Source organism: Phaethon lepturus, unplaced genomic scaffold (genome assembly GCF_000687285.1).
Source record: "Phaethon lepturus isolate BGI_N335 unplaced genomic scaffold, ASM68728v1 scaffold16826, whole genome shotgun sequence".
NCBI classification, from domain to species: Eukaryota; Metazoa; Chordata; class Aves; order Phaethontiformes; family Phaethontidae; genus Phaethon; species Phaethon lepturus.
In genome coordinates, this window is record NW_010544407.1 from 28,408 (window position 1) to 45,020 (window position 16,613).

The 16,613-nt window shown below is 40.0% G+C and overlaps 1 protein-coding gene across 2 annotated transcripts in view; it reads left to right on the forward strand.

The window, feature by feature from the left end:
* The window catches only part of GLDC (glycine dehydrogenase (decarboxylating)), a 37,553-nt gene extending 23,325 nt beyond the window's left edge, over window positions 1-14,228 (forward strand). Inside the window, exons 15-23 of one of the 2 annotated variants that reach the window (XM_010288677.1) lie at window positions 4,862-4,987; window positions 5,848-5,997; window positions 6,459-6,571; window positions 7,203-7,344; window positions 8,972-9,083; window positions 10,388-10,483; window positions 11,638-11,810; window positions 12,526-12,606; window positions 13,596-14,228. In XM_010288677.1, the coding sequence (XP_010286979.1) occupies window positions 4,862-4,987; window positions 5,848-5,997; window positions 6,459-6,571; window positions 7,203-7,344; window positions 8,972-9,083; window positions 10,388-10,483; window positions 11,638-11,810; window positions 12,526-12,606; window positions 13,596-13,739 (1,137 nt within the window). In that variant the 3' untranslated portion in view covers window positions 13,740-14,228. The remainder of the gene's footprint in view (window positions 1-4,861; window positions 4,988-5,847; window positions 5,998-6,458; window positions 6,572-7,202; window positions 7,345-8,971; window positions 9,084-10,387; window positions 10,484-11,637; window positions 11,811-12,525; window positions 12,607-13,595) is intronic. The other variant, XM_010288678.1, reaches the window with a different exon arrangement.
* Window positions 14,229-16,613: the final 2,385 nt, after the last annotated feature.

The window sequence follows — 16,613 nt, forward strand, 5'->3', positions numbered from 1 at the left end:
TAGGCTGGGGGTGGGCAAGAGGTTAGGAGAGACGCAACTGACCCAGACTGACTAAACAAATGTTTTATGCCATATAATGGCATTCTCAGCGAGACAAGCTCAGGGAGAGGAGGACAAAACAGGGGAGGTCATAGTTGTGACATTTTTCTTCCCAAGCGACCATTACATGTGCTGAGGCCCTGCTTTCCAGGAAGTGGCTGGACATCTGCCTGGCCATGGGAAGTAATGAATTAATTTGTCTTCTTGCTTTGCTTGCACATGCATCTTTTGTTTTCCCTATTAGACAGTCATTCTCTCAGTCCATGAGTCTTCTCACCTTACTTCTATTTTTCCCTTGTCCCATGGGAGACGGGAGTGAGTGAGCACCTTTGTGGGTGTTTGGCCATTGGCTCGGTCAGTCCATCACAGTCCTTTTTAGCACCCACCATGGGGCTTGAGGTTTCTTAACTCTGTATTAGAGTCTAGGGCTTTTTAATGGGTGTGTTTGGCTCTTGCTGTTTGCTGGGCTGCTTATCAATGTATTTCGCTGTGCTTGGAAACATTTTGATAAAAGCAATGGCCATATGCCTGGACTGGCATACGGCCATGGCTGTGATGGTGTTCCTGTGCTGCATGAGCTACCTTGCGGAGAGAACAAGGGATTACACATCCCTCTTCTTCTCTGGGGTTCATGTGCCCAGCTCTGGGCTCCCGAGTTTTTTGTACATCCTTATGTAAGATGTTTAATCCTATTATCTAACACTGTTGGCTTGCTGGGTGTGTGAAACCTGGCGTAAGAGTAAGCAACTTGTTGTTGAACTGACAGAGGAATGTGCCTCCAGGCAATTGACCCCTCGGTGACAGGGAATGTAGGAAGGTTTGGGCAGGTGCCTAGGGCTGTTATGCCCTCCTGGCATAACCTGGCATTTTACACCTGAACATGCACGCAATCCCATTGAATTGGCACACTGCTTGATGGAAGGGTGCCTTGCCTTTCCCAATGAGACTCAGCAGCTCTTAGCACTGTTTTGGGGCTTGGCCTGTTGCCTGTTGGGCCTCTGCCTAAAGAGATGCCAAAAGACGGGCAATGACAGTTTTTTCGTATTCAAGGTGGTATGATACTCTCTCTCCAGCTTTTTCAGTTACAAAGAGAACAGGAACTGATTATCTAAAGCTTATACTGCTTATAACATCAGTTGGTTCCCAGTACAGCCACTCCTGACAGGAGAAGCAGACAAACCTCTGGTATGCCCTGGTACCTACTCATAGAAGTCTCTAGGTTCGTCCCGTTCTTGTCCGTTCAAACTGTTTCAAATAAATCTCTGTATGATATATGGAGGTAACCTTGCCTTCACAACGTCCACAAAAACTGTAGATGAATAATGCAAAGCGGTTTTGAGTCACTAAGGATCATCTTCAGTTGGTGACGCTAGGGTCTAAAGGCTTGATTTGTATTGTCTTCTATACTAACTACCTGAAACTTTGACCTCAAGGAGTCACTCCTCAGCTATGCCTTTGTAATCTGACAAAAGAGAGTTCTTGTAAACTGTGATACAAGTGATACAACTGTAGTTAACCCCCAAAAAGAATCAATTCTTATTAGTACACAACGTTTAATAGAATTTTGAGTTCTCATTTTCTTTTAAAAAGAATTCTTTCTGAACAAAACAGTATCCCTGGAAGAAAAGCTATGCTAATCTGAGCATAGTAGCTTTTAGTTATAAATTTAATTGGAAGTTAAATAGGTTGAAATATATAAATGTGGGAAGTTGGTGGTAGTAACTTTTATTTTGGAGAGATGATTGCATGTTTGTGATATAAGAACATCCAGATTAGCCCAGGCCAAAAGTCTGTCAGACCCAGTATCCAGTCTTACAGCAGTCAACAGCAAACTGATAGACTCCTTTTACAATGAGGAGTAAAAGGATTACAAAGCAAGTATACAAAGATATAAAAATACCCAGTACATGGCCCCCAGCTTCTTGTGGTTTGGGAACTTCCCAACCCAAAGGAATCCAAAGGCACTGCATTTTTCTACAATTAAATCTGATCGTTTGACCTTTTATTAGGAAGCTTCTAATATTTACACTATCTTGGAGAATAGGTTCTGTGGCTTCATCAGCCATTATCATAAAATAATATTTCTTCATTAGAAATACTTCCTCTTATTTTTTGAACTTACCATCTTACAATTTCATCTAATACCCTCTCACTCGTGGAAGATGATGAACAATTTTTCCCTGTTCACATTTGGCCTATCATAGTTAATTCTGAGATTTTTATTATAGCCTTATCCATCCCCATTTCTGTCTTCCTAGTTGGATTCCAGTTAATTTGTCCATCATTCTCATCAAATAAGCCATCTCATAGCTTTGGTTATACTCAGAGCTTCTGTGTTCCTTTTTCTTTGTTCTCTACTTCCTTTCTAGTTTTCAATGCAATTGCATCCCCCCCAGCCCCAACACTGCAAGACCTTTGGAGTGGCAATAGGTTCAAAACTATGATACCAGTTGTCAATTGTTAAGATTTGTTTTCTTGTGTAATATTCTAGATGTTTGGCTCCAATATATTCTATTTTGAGTGTTATTTTATATTTTATATTTATGTGGGTTATTTTCTGAACTATGCAATGAGTTCTTCTAGTGACCTGGGTGATTTTGTATTAACAGGGTATTTGGCATTTCACTGTATGTCTCCAATATAAACCAATTATGAGTAAGTTTTAAATGCTAGGGAACCAGCACAGATATTTATAATATTCTATTAGGATGGCCCTTCTCCACAGTGAAAACTGACTTTTCCTTTTCCTTTTCCTTTTCCTTTTCCTTTTCCTTTTCCTTTTCCTTTTCCTTTTCCTTTTCCTTTTCCTTTTCCTTTTCCTTTTCCTTTTCCTTTTCCTTTTCCGTGTTTTCATGAAATATTTATTCCTGCAACTCTTCCCACTTACCCCACTAGAAAGTAGTTTGGGAGCATTTTGGGGTATCACGTCAAAACCTTCTTGGACATCTGACATTAGTTAGATCTTCCTCTTGTACATGCTCATAGAGCTGGCCTTAAATGGTAGGAAAAAAGTCCTTAGTGCAGTAATATCTGTGTTTCCTGAGCTTGATTTTATACTTGGCTTTGGAACTCATTTGCCTTCCCAAAATGGAAGGGTCATTGTCCTGACCTCTTCGGAGCTGTAGCCTCTCTGTGAGGAAACTACGTAAAATTGAACAGTGAGTGCTGTCTTGGCCTGTTTTGTTTCTTTGTTGCATCCAGATCACCTCAAACTTCTCGGGAATCAGCCACTCTTTACAATTGCAAGCTTTGTTTTGTGAGTAGTTTACTCAGAGGGAAGAGAAATTGGGTTGAAATTTTATTCTTGGGCAGTTATCTTCTGATTATCCACGTACGCTTTGCTGTTTCTCTTATTCTGTGCAAGATCCTTGGGCTTCTGTGAGTGTCTATGGTCCTTCTATGTTCAGAAGCACCCAGAGGTTAACTACACAGAGGAGAGAGCCTGCAAGGTACTTGCGGTTACTCACACTTAAGAGATTTCATATGTTATAGTAAAATCAAGATAATCTTGGAAAAAAGGGGTGGGGAGGGAGAGAAAGACCACGAAATGCTGAGCTTTCAGCTGAAGTGACCTTTTCTCCTGGGCTGGAGAAAGTAAGCGAGCCCACAGATCAAGCACCTTCCAGTCAACCTCGTTTGGAGTTGGTGCCCTCTCGCGGGAAAAAAGGTGCCGACATTAACTTGACAGCTCGCATCTGCCTGCTTTGCTTCCAGATCAATCACTTCTGTACCCAGCAGCTGCAGATGCAACCCAGCAAGACTGGGTGGCAACCTAGCCTCACGCTACATTTCTGCTGTGCGGCTGAAATGACCAGAGATGTGCCACAGTGCGTCCCAGCGCTGGGGCTGGGACCCTTGCCTCCCCTTCCAGCGCAGCGGCACAGCAGAACATGGGCAGTTCGCTGCCAGAAGAGCCAATATCCAGGTGCTGAGACAGATGGGCCAGTTCCTTGGAACAGCTTTTACAGTAATTAGCGTTTGTCTCAGCATCTCTGTGGAACGTGAGGTAGAGACCATTGCGTGCTTCCTCATGAAAACAAAGTGCTTTACTGTCAGTCGATTAACGCAGCTAAGTTTGAGTAACTTAATAAACATAGTTAAATTAATCCTTCCAAGAGAATCGTAATAGACAAATGTTTCAATATCCTCCGTGAGTGGTAGCAAAGGATTTTTTTGATAAGATATATTTATTGTCTTCGGAAGGGGTGGAGTTCCTAGCAAATGGCTGGAAATATCCTGAGCTCCATTTTCCTAACAAGAACCTACATTTACTCAAGTAAAAGTACTTTTTTTTTTTTCTTTTTACGTGAACTGTATAGAGCATGAAATTTCTTAGCTGTAGCCAAAATGTTTCAGTCTAAATTTTTCTTTTGAATAGAATACAGAATAAAATGCTTTGGAAGTCAGCTGAAGATGTAGCAGAAAGTTGGAATTAGGCAGTTTTTCCTTTTAAGTCATTGTACATATGGACACTGATTATTGTAAAAAAAAATTAGTCTTTTTAAAAAAAGGAGGGTGAGAGGAAAGGATTTTAAATGTGAGTGTCTGAGTTAGTATTCTGGAAATACTGCCCTAAATATGATTTATGCAGCAAATACAACTTTATTTTCCTAATGAGTAATTAGACGCTGATACTTGAATTGATTTTCTTCAAAGAAAATTGCATCGCATCCTTCAGTACAAGTGGCAATTTGCCAGTAAACATTCCCTCAGGATCCCTTTTGAAAAATTTGATAATGAGTTATAGCTGAGTGTACACCATAATGCTTTAAGATTTTTTAACTAGTTACACTTTATCCCCTGCTTCTTTTTCCCGTTTAAGGTTTGCCTTATTCCTAAGTCTGCTCATGGTACAAATCCAGCGAGTGCACAAATGGCAGGGATGAAGATTCAGCCAATTGAAGTGGATAAAAATGGGAGCATTGATATCTCCCATTTAAAAGCAATGGTGAGTATTTAATTATCTTTATTTTTCAAGGCAGGAACACTCCTCCTTTACAGGTAATAGTGTTGGCAGCTGAATCAGATTTTTCTTTGAGGGAAAAATAGGGCAATAATAGTGAATACATGCTTGAAAAGGATGAGTAATTCTTTCCTTTTCTTGCTCACTCAAGACACTAGCCATGTAACACTTGTGAGATTTCCTTTAATTTGAGGATCTTTGGAGCAGGAGTGGCTCAGAGAGTCTTTCTACACAGTAGGCTCTTTTATAGCAGACCTTTTTGGTCGACATCTAGTATTTTAAATGAACGAAGCATGTTCATGAGTGTGAAGTATTTGAAACTGCACTTTAGCCTTTGCTTAGTGAAGTTCAAGCCCACCTCTGTTGGGGAAGGTGTTGCTAGGCAACTTTTTTCACTTTTTTGAGTAGATTGGCTGCAGATCTTGGGATTCCAAGGGATTAGCCGGTCACATTTCCAAAAATACATATTTGAGCAGGCTTTTATGGTAGTCATGGAACTGTATTGCTGAAAGGGGGATGGTCATTAGATCACAGGTCAGATGTTTCACTTTGGTTGTTGGTCCCAGAAGTGACTATTATGCATACATCTTTTAATACCATGCCTTCTTCCCTGATTTAAAGTTCTGATTTATTGAGAAAATGCTCTTTTTTCCATAGATATTGCTGAAGGAAAGAGCCCAGTATCTTTTGCTGACTATAAATGACTTACACTACCTGCTGATAGATTTATTTCTCACCTGTAAAACACTTTATGATCTTAATTACCTGTTTTTGTAAAATTCTTCTCTTAAGAAGTTTTCGGAGCCTCAATGACCTTTTTTTCCTCTCTCCTTCCCTGCCACCAGGTGGACAAGCATAAAGAGAATTTGGCAGCCATCATGATCACATACCCTTCCACCAACGGCGTGTTTGAAGAGGAGATCGGAGATGTGTGTGACCTGATTCACAAACATGGAGGCCAGGTTTACTTAGACGGAGCAAATATGAATGCCCAGGTACAAAATATCCCTGGTAGATTTATTATAACTGGGAGTGCATATCTCCTTGGAATAAAAATAGCACAGCAGTACTCAGTTCAGACCATAACACAGCTTCCTTGCAAGATGGCACAGTGTTTGGGGGAGGAGGTGAGCCTTCCAAGAGCAGTAATAAAAATTAGACGGTGAAAATAAATCTCTTTTATCTGATTTTTCCCTGAAATATGTTGTGAGATGAATGACTTGTTCACTGAAATTGGCTTAGTCTGCCTACTGTTTGTCAAAAACATTCTTTACAGACATGAATAAGAATTCCTACAGCAAAAGTTTGTTTGCATCAATTCTTCTTCATGATGCATCACGATAAAGAAAAATGGAAAAACATATAGCAACTTTTCAACCTGTTTTTTCTTGAATGAAGTAATAGGTTTTAAAATCACATGTAAAAAATATTTTGAGACAGAGTATTCCCTTCACAGGTGGGTCTGTGTCGTCCTGGAGATTACGGTTCTGATGTCTCTCACTTAAACCTTCACAAAACCTTTTGCATTCCCCATGGAGGAGGAGGACCTGGAATGGGGCCAATTGGAGTGTGGGTATTGTGTTATTAGCCTTTTCTTTTAAAAAAAAAAAAAAATCCCTTAGTGAATCTTGGTTGGCAGTTCACTTAAGTACAGAGCCGCGAATGCATGAATGGGAGAGGTGTACTGTTATTTGTAAACTTTTGTCCTTCTCCAGGATAGTCCAGATGTGCTCATCTCATGAATGGTGAGGTTCACATGTATTCCCAAACACTGACTTTCATCTTGGCCCTTTAGTGTGTATAGTAGACCTTGCTCATCAGTCTGTTTCCTGAGTAAATGCACATATGATCTGTAGACTGTGAGGTCTGATATTGTATGTAGTCCAGAATGCAGTCCATGGACTATGTGAATATATCCTATAGAACAGTCATAGCCGTTTAAAAGAAAATAACCCTACTCTTAAAAAAAAAAAAAATTGATTTGGATAGGTGCATAAATATCTTGCATTGGGTTGAAAACGGAGTGCCATCCTCCATTGTCACCAGTTATGTTAATAAACTTTCTGTTGGAATAGACCAGACTTCCTGGAGGACTCTGTTTGGAAAAAAGGTGAAGAAAGAGAAGCTACTGCTGAAACTGCTGAGAAGTGGTAACAGAGAAGCACACATTTAAGTTCTAATATAAACGTTTTTGTTTTAGGAAGAAACATTTGGCTCCCTACTTGCCTACCCACCCTGTCATCAAAATACAGCCTGATAAGGATGCATGTCCTTTGGGTACTGTCAGTGCTGCACCGTGGGGTTCCAGTGCTATATTGCCAATTTCCTGGGTGTATATCAAGGTGTGTAGACTGTTTCTGTTTCAGCAGGTCTGAGGGCCACTGGAACCACATGAACAGGTTTAAGAGCAACTCATCATAAGATGTTTGCACAGACTGAATGCATATGACTACAGCATGGTTATATTTTTTTTACATCCTTCGAACTTCTTCGTTTTCCAGTAGGACGGTGGAACAGCGTATTGCCATCTGTTGCAGTAGGAAAGGATGGCAGGACAACTGCTGTGTCTATGCAACCTGCTTAATTCTTCCGTCTCTTGTCTGTAGTAACTCTTCAGACAAGTGGACACAAGGCATAAAGCTGCAATAAGGCTTGCCCCTCCACTATCTCTGACATCAAAGTTTTCATGTTTAAAAGGTGCTTGGTAACTACTATTCTTCCAAGAATATTTGTGGTTATATGCTGCACTATTGTTATGCTCAAATCCCAGGGGATTTCACTGAATTTGAAAACTGAATTTAGTTTTGGCTTTGGATGTGTGACAACTTGATCATGACCTGTGTAATTTTTTAGTGCCTTGCAATTTAGTGATAAGCCTGCAAATACTTAGTTACATATATGTATGGATACATATTTAAGTAATTCATAAGTATTTAGCCAACAGACATGAGTGTATATTCAAATTGTGTTTGAGAAGAGGGTGTGCTGGGACTCTGAGCAACATTTAAAGCATTCAGTGACAGAAAGATTTGGAATGACGAATGTCAGGGCAACGTCATTCAGAGTACCCTGTCACCAGGTTGATACTCTAACCATAGAAACTTCCACTCCTGGGGAAACCAACTCTTCTGGAATTTGAAATGAGTGAATATCAGCTTGTACAACCTCCATGGTGGCTTTTCACCTGTGTGTAAAAATCACTTGTCACTATAAGCTGGTTCCTATTACAGAATACTTAAAGTCTAGTAAATTTTTAAGGGAAGCTGTTTCTTCACAATGCAAAGGGCTATCTGTTTACACCGTACCATCTAAAGGGGCTACCTTGAAGGCTCTTTTGGCTTTCTCCTTTGCCAAGTTAACTTCTAACTGCACTGTTAAGAAATTCAAAGAAGCTCAATTCCAGCACTGTCCTTTTCACAGTGCTTTAACAAAGAAATAAGTGCATCTGTGTTCATTTGGCTCTGGTCTTCGTTAACGCACAGTATCATCCGTGACATGACACCAGCAAGCAGAGTTTGAGCTGCTGGGATAATCTGTAGAGAGAGCACACACAGCTTTTTGGGTAGCCCTCTGGATGCTTTTTCCTTGGGGGTAAGGATGGTGACAGGCAAAGTGTGGATTTCTTACAAGCGTGCTGATGACATTCTTGAGTTCTGCCCACTTTTTTCCATTCACTTCACAGCTTTTCAATTGGAGGAGAAGTTGGGGTTGTTCACATGCTGACTTAAGCAAAAACCCTTACACAGTAAGCAGTCTCACAAGATATGCACACCAACGTTGCTCTCAAGTAATACCCAGCGCTTTTCTGTGAGTGTAGTGTAGAAAAGTGTAATAGCAGTGTGACTGCCTTAAAGAGAGCCAGCTGCATTAAGGTGCTGTTGTCTATCACACTTGCCAGTACACTTAGAACACACTTAGCTTGCTTGGGAGTGTTTTTAGGTCTGTTTCTTCATGTTATGTCTCTTTCAGACAATGGGAGCAAAGGGTCTGAAACACGCTTCCGAGATTGCGATACTAAATGCAAACTACATGGCAAAGAGGCTAGAGAAGCACTACAAAATCCTCTTCAGAGGAGCAGGAGGCAAGTATTGGACTATTTGTTTTCTTCTACAAAGCTGACTTTTTTTTTTGCTAGTGTAGAAGTTGGCTTGCAATATGGTTCTTTTTTAATGCTACATCACAACTTCTCTTGGTGTTGTTCACAAGGAGAGAAATAACCTGCCACACTGCTTCAGTGGAGGTATTGCAATGAAACTGAGATACTTGGAAGAAGGGAAAAAAAAAAAGCCTGTTTGTAATTAAATGAAATGATGACAAAAGATGGAGTAAACCTTGGCATCAGATTGTTCTCCTGGAAGTCTAGTAGCAGATTAATGAACAGTAGAAAAAGGAGAAGCAACAAAGTTGTGACCTGTAAATCTCCCATAATCAATGCACAACAATTTAAGAACTGGAAGCAGGTTTTGGATCTGCACTTTCTCTTGCACACTTTCTCTGGAAAAAAAACCAACCAAACAAACAAACTGAAATTCTTCTCATTTCCGCTCCCTATTCTCCTTTGTGAGACAGGGGAGAATCCCCTTGGCAATGCAAAATACTTTAGCTACATTCTAGTTCCCTGCTACGGCCCTCCCTTCAGTCTTGCAGCAGGACAGAAGTAATGAATAAGAGGTGAAAAAATTACCTGTTTTAGTAGAGTAACTATCAATCAGAGAATGCTATTTTGCTTGTTTAAGCTGAATGACACCAAAGAACATTTGAGTACAGTGTGTATGCTCTTCAAAATATATGTCTTAAATTTAATGGGGTACACCTTGACTAAACCTGCAGGTTGCATTTTAGGAGAATGTATTGTTTTCTCACAGAAGTGAATGGACACTGCAAATTTTGAAGGATTCAGCAATTAAATGGAACAAGGTTCTCCAGGATCACGGATATTTATTTAGATATTTAGATAACTTATGTCTTTAGCCTACCTGTAACACCACATCTGAGCTTTTCTCTGGCATAACATGAAACTGATTATCTCGTACACGGCTAATTCAAGATAGCCTAAGACCCAAATGGTGTTGGGACGCTGATAAATGCAATTATTTTTCAGACTACTTTTAAATTACAGGAGCTACTGTGACCACCCTTTCCTAGTTCTGATCTTTAAAATGAGGCCTCTTCTTAATGTGACATGGGACTCAGAGGGGCAGTCTTCAAATACTGAGTTGAATATCGCTTCCCTGATAATTTCTCAGGTTTGAGTTTTTGCCCAAGTGGGTATTTTTTAATTTGTCTTTTTGCCATGTTCTCCACAAAACCAATCAGAATAGACTGCTTCCTAGATTACTTTATTCTGCTAATAAGTAAACATAGCATACACTTTTTTGTTTACAGGTTATGTAGCCCATGAATTCATTTTGGATACAAGGCCTTTCAAAAAAACAGCAAACATTGAAGCTGTAGATCTTGCTAAGAGACTTCAGGATTATGGTAAGGCAAATGCCTTTTTTTAAAAATAGCAGCATAAGCAAGAATTTCCTAAATCTTTTCTAAAAGGAGCCAGAAACATTCTAGTCCTGTGTTTATGGATAGTGAATGTCACAATTATTTCAGGTCTCCTCTATTAAGGGCTTAGAGAGATACCTGCATCAACTGAGTTGTAATAGCTACTTACAAGTCTGCTGCTACCTCCCCAGTTTTGTCAACTGCCCCTTCAAATTTGCGATGACATGACTCTTAACATTGGAGCAAATGGGTTGGAGCCAAGAGCTTCATAAGATTAAAAAAAAAAAAAAAGAAAAGAAAAGAAAAAAAAGGGAGGACAATAGGATTTAAACACTTCCATCCTGTTACAGTTTAGGCAGTTTTGTACACACGCTCTGAAGAATCTGACCATGGCTACTCTTTGGCTGCCAGAGAAGATGACCCATTTAACTGCTTGATCCTATGCAAGTGGTCTTCTAACGAATATGTATAAAAGTTGTCAAAACTCTAACTAGTAATACCTCGTCACTGAAATAATCTAAAGCCCAGTTGTGATACCCAAAAAACCCACTCTTTCTTGTCTTTGTAAGTGGGCTGCTATGGTCTTAAATAGCATGCGCTACTTCAAATAGACTTGTCAGTAGGTATGGAGGTGAGTTACAGAGTAAGTTTAGTAAAGTTCCATCCTCTGCAGCCGAAAGTGAAGTGTCATGAGGCTTGTAATGAGCAGTAGTGCAGGAAGGGCATCGTGAGAGATCACCTTTTCTTTTTACATTGTTTACCAGTGCAGAAATCTGTACCTGTCTCATTTTGCCATTCAGCCTGTCATAAGAAGGTCAAGTGACAAAACGAGTGAGCAGCAGGAACAGAAATAACCCATGAAAGAAGCAATATACTTCGGTCTGAAAAGTAACAACGCAAAAAGAGCAGGTTTTATGGACGTGTGTAATTCTGTTGTAAATAATACAATTGCATTACCCTTCAGTGTTAAGAACTGAGATACTTGAAAAGTCTCTCTGACCTCTACAGTACACTGCCAACACTACCAATGGGTTCAGTCCTGTAAAGATTATAGAAGGGGTTGAATTTGTGAATCGATTGCTAGCTATGCATATATTAACTCATAACCTATTGTCAGTGACTGATTTCTTCTTTATCAGGTTTTCACGCTCCAACCATGTCCTGGCCAGTGGCAGGGACGCTTATGATTGAACCAACAGAGTCTGAAGACAAGGCAGAGCTGGACAGGTTTTGTGATGCAATGATCAGTATTCGGCAGGAAATTGCTGAAATAGAGGAGGGCAGGATGGACCCCCAAATTAATCCACTAAAGGTAAGGTGGTGTGTAGAACAAGTTACCAGCATCAGGTTAACCCTCGAGACTTACTTGAAACTATGTGAGCCTGCTTCCTGGTCTTTCAGTACTCTGAAAACAACTGTGTGCAACAGTGAACAAATTAACTTCTTGAAATCTGACTTTTTTTAGAAACCTTAAAATTTCTCAGAATTTGAATTTTGACTTTTTCAAGTCAGAATTCTGGCCTTTGCTGACAGAGCAGAAGTTATTTACTCAAGCACATGATCTATAATTTTCAAGGCCATCTCAAAGTAATGAAGAAGAGATGCTTATTTATCTGGTTTAAGAAGGGAAGTGGAATGATCTTAGAACTAACAGTAGAAGAAAGATTAAATGAATTATTCTAGCAACTGCAGCACAAAATTGCTATAGGCTCAACTTCTGTTCAACTCTTGTAATACTGTACTGACTTTTTAAATATGAGGGGATTTAGTGAAAAGCTGGAAGCACATGCAAACCTTGGGTGGTGTCTTCAGGAAAACTGAAAAAAAAATCTAGATACTGACTTGCTTCCTGTTTTAAATCTGCCTTTTTTTTCTGACTTTTTTCCCCGAGGTAAATGGTATTCTCGAGAGACTCTCTAGACAGTAATTATTTATATGTAGTAATGTGAACTCGAAGGAGGGTTCACACTGATACGTTCAACTGAATTCAGCAATTTCAAGTGCTAAACATGTATTTTTGCTTGTAGATGTCACCACATACTCTGAACTGTGTTACTTCTTCCAAGTGGGATCGTCCCTATTCCAGAGAAGTGGCAGCGTTCCCACTGGTGAGTAAATAATGGGATCCTGATGGTGTGGTAATACATAAATGTGCTTTCTGCTCTGTGGTTTTCTGGTCAGTTGGAGATGAAGTAGTTTGGTAAGAATAAAAACTTCATAGCCTTTTTTACTGTTGCTCAATTTTTATGTGTGTGAGCCCTACAGTAGTTCCATTAGTTTTGTTCTTCCAAGACAAGGAAAAAAGCTCTTGAAAAAAAGTCTCTACACACAAAGTGCAGACTTGGATTTCTAAATCTCAGCACTTTAATATTGGATACTCCTGCTGGAAACAGGCCGTTCAGTTCTGACATACCGCACCAGGGGCTCCCAAAACAGAGTCCCATGTCCTGATGTTCAAAGCTCTGCTCCAAAGAACTTTTGGATGAGGGTTTGACAAGATGCACAGTCAGCATGGGGCAAGAAACATCAATGTGCTACAAATAAACGTCAAACTGGAACTGGATACATCAGACTTCTTCAGAGCACTACATAAAATTGCTTCCACAACCTTAACAGCTAAATACATACGTAACTAACTTTTCTCACCTAAAACTGAATTGCATGTATTTTATTGCTCCGTACCACTTCAAAGAGCCAAAATTTAACTGCACCTATGAAGTTTGCCACCCTGTTTTATGTATTATCTTATAACTGTATTGAACAGCACAGGTCTTCAGGTGGTCTCCTCCACCTTCCCTTCATTCCTATCTGTAAGTCACAGTGTGCCTTTACCCCATGACAACTGCTGCTTTGCAAGCATTTGTTAGAGGATGTGGCTGCCCTTTTTTTAAAATCTAAAGCTTCTTTTGACTGCCAACTCTATTATACGTGCTTGTTAACTTTTAGGGACTGCAAATAGATTTGAAGCATGACTTCACTTAAAAAAATCCACTTTTCCAGCATTTGTCATTCTTCAAACTTCTAATGATGTCCATTACAATTATGTAGATTTGCTTGGCAGAAAAATTAAAATAGTTGTTGTTTCTTTTATACTTAGCCATTTGTGAAGCCTGAAAGCAAGTTTTGGCCCACAATTGCTCGCATTGATGACATTTATGGAGATCAGCATCTGGTTTGTACCTGCCCACCAATGGAAGCGTACGAATCTCCCTTTTCTGAACAGAAGAGAGCATCTTCATAAGACTGCTTCTACCTGCCTGGATTTCTGAGTCCATCAGGATGGCCTTTTCTTCCCAGACCTGATAGGGGATTTATATACTATGTATATTTTGGATAATCAGCACTTTTGTTAATTGAATCACTGCTCAGTTAAAATGTAAATACAATCAATATGTTAGGTGTAAACAAAACGTGATTGTTCCACAGCAGTTGATGTTGAAGTTGCCTTGATTCAGCATTTTGTCTGTTTTGTGCTAAAGTTCTAACAATTAACACCCAATTTGCCAAGTGGCATGGAAGATACGGTTAAAGTAGAAAAGTTGCAGATGCATAAGGCAATAGTAATGAATATTAACTGCAGGAGTAATGGTTTATATTTTGTAAAAAAAGATGAAGTAGATGATTGTTTAATTTACTTCACGTAATGCCACTAGCATTGCTAATGGTAATTTCATACTGTTTTTTTTTACCTACCAATATTAGTACTCTAATAAAATTGATCAGAATTTTACGTGCTGTCATGTTCTGGATTTTGACATCTCAGCTGGATTTATCCAACAGAGCTGAATGAAATTATGAAGCTTAAGTTCCGATTTGCCAGAATTGCACAGCAGTAACAGCTTCTACACAAAGCAATATACTGGCAGAGATTAATATGGAAATAAATCTTTGCTTTTTAATAAGCTCAAATGATCAGTTTTACTGAGCAGTAACAACTTTTTTCTGTGTCACATCAATTTTTCCTTGTAGTTCCATCTAATTCTCTCATCTTACTCTGGATGGACTCTTACACAGTCCATACTGTGTAAGTTAGAAACTTTTTCTAACAGACTGTGAAATGCTTAGTATGAGTTAGATCTTGTCTAACAAAATATTCTCCTTCCACAGTTTCTCAAACCTTCTATTTTGGATACTGGTTTTGGTTTATATAGTGCACGCAGTTTTGCTTGGTTTGTCATGTAAGACTACACATGAGATGGTACCCACACTACACGTAAGAGTCACAGCTTTAGCTCTGGCTCTCCAAGGGCACCGACAGCACCCTGAGACCAGAGCCCCGCTGCTACACACCATGCCACATTCAATGACTCCGTCACCGGAGCGCAGACCTCAAAACAGGAGCCTCTCCTAGTCTGCTCCCAGTCAGATTTATATAAAACCGACCCTCTCTACCAGTTACACAAACAGACCGTACATGTTACGAGCACATTTGAAAGGAACCCGAGAGGGAGTCTGCATTTGCGTTTGATGCGAGTCAGCACCCCGGCAGAGACAAACTCATTCAGCCACACAAAGCCGGGTTTTGGTGAACGAGGAAGCGGGTACCGGGGTAAGACTCCGACTGGGGAAAGGACCGCACGGCAACTACTCAACCTCTTTGAAGGCCTACAGGCACACTCATGCCTGGGAGCTTTCTCTGAGGTGACACAAATAAAGCTACTGTTCACAGCACTGTTCCAAGTACTGTACTTCTCTGTCCTTTACAGTGAAAGTTTTGGGACGGCAACTTTTCATTTCCTATCTTCATACTTCAGGGGGGGCTTTAATTACACAAAGAGACTGCGGATGACAGGAGATGGTATAGATTTCATTAATGAAAGGTTAGGCCAGAAACCAGTTTTGATGTGAAAAGCTGCACCTAGGTCCTAAAACGTCTAAACACGTAATGAAGAAAATGAGAATTTTATACTCTAGAATTTACTGTTGAAAAGGGCATCCTTCGGTAGCTACTGATATAGCACTAGGGTGTAAAAAATTGTGGAAAAACACTGCCAACTTGTAAGGTGAGGAAAGGACAGTCTGCATTGCCAATCTAACTTCACAACGTCTTGTCAAGCTACTTTAATGTTAAAAGCAGTTTCTTAATGTTACTTAATTGTGTCTGTCACTGGAAAGATCTATTAAAATACTGGTTTACACATTTTTGTATTAAGCAAAGAACTTCCCATTGCTGATCTCAAGCAGACAAATTCATCTCATCAATTAATTGGTAAAAGCTATCAAATGGAAAAAAAATTAGAAGATATAAAATATTTCACAGCACTCAACTATGAAGTAAAAAGCCACAAAATTTACGTGCCTACTGCACAGATGCAGAGTTTGTTATAAAGGTAAAATTACATCTGTTTTCCCCATGAAATGCTGGGCTACTGTTCTGTAAAAGACAGAAACCTGCCTACAGCTCTTTTAAACTGTATGCTTAACACTAATACCAGTTCACCTACTGGTGAAAAAAGGCTGAATCCTCAGTCCAGTAAGCACAGCAAAAGCTGAGCGGTTACACCTTTCTAAACTGTTCAGCAATGCCACTAAGTTAACTTTCAGCTGCAAAAAAGAGCACTGCCACGTGCATCATAATGGTTCATTACCAACACCGGTGTAAGGGCAAGACCTTCAGTTACTGAGAACGACGTACATACTTCCATACGTACTTCTGTACACGCCTGCTACGCGGGCTGCAGGCGACGGGCTGTCGGGGCAGCCCCGTGGTCACGGTGGGAGTCGCTGGCTGGTGGCCACGCAGGGCACCCACAGCTCCCAGCTGCGCCCGCCTGGCTCTTGGCAGCACGCACCGCCGAAGCCAGCGGGGCAGGAAGGGCTCCCACCCGCCCCGGTACGTGGATTCAGCACTAACAAGCTTCCTCCAAATGCTCGGCAGAGACGGAAGCAGCTACGTGACATGTCAATGTCGAGTTGTTTTGTTTGTCTTCATTAACAAAGTTTTTTTCCATTGAGAAATGAGTTAAGGAATATAAAGCCTCACGTCTGAGAAATGAGAAGCCCACCTGATGAAAGGATTTAGTAATCTAAAAAAAAAAAAAATTTCTATAAAAATGTTACGATTTAAATAAGTGGATAATAGTAAAAACAAAATTAGCAACTTTTCTGAATCATA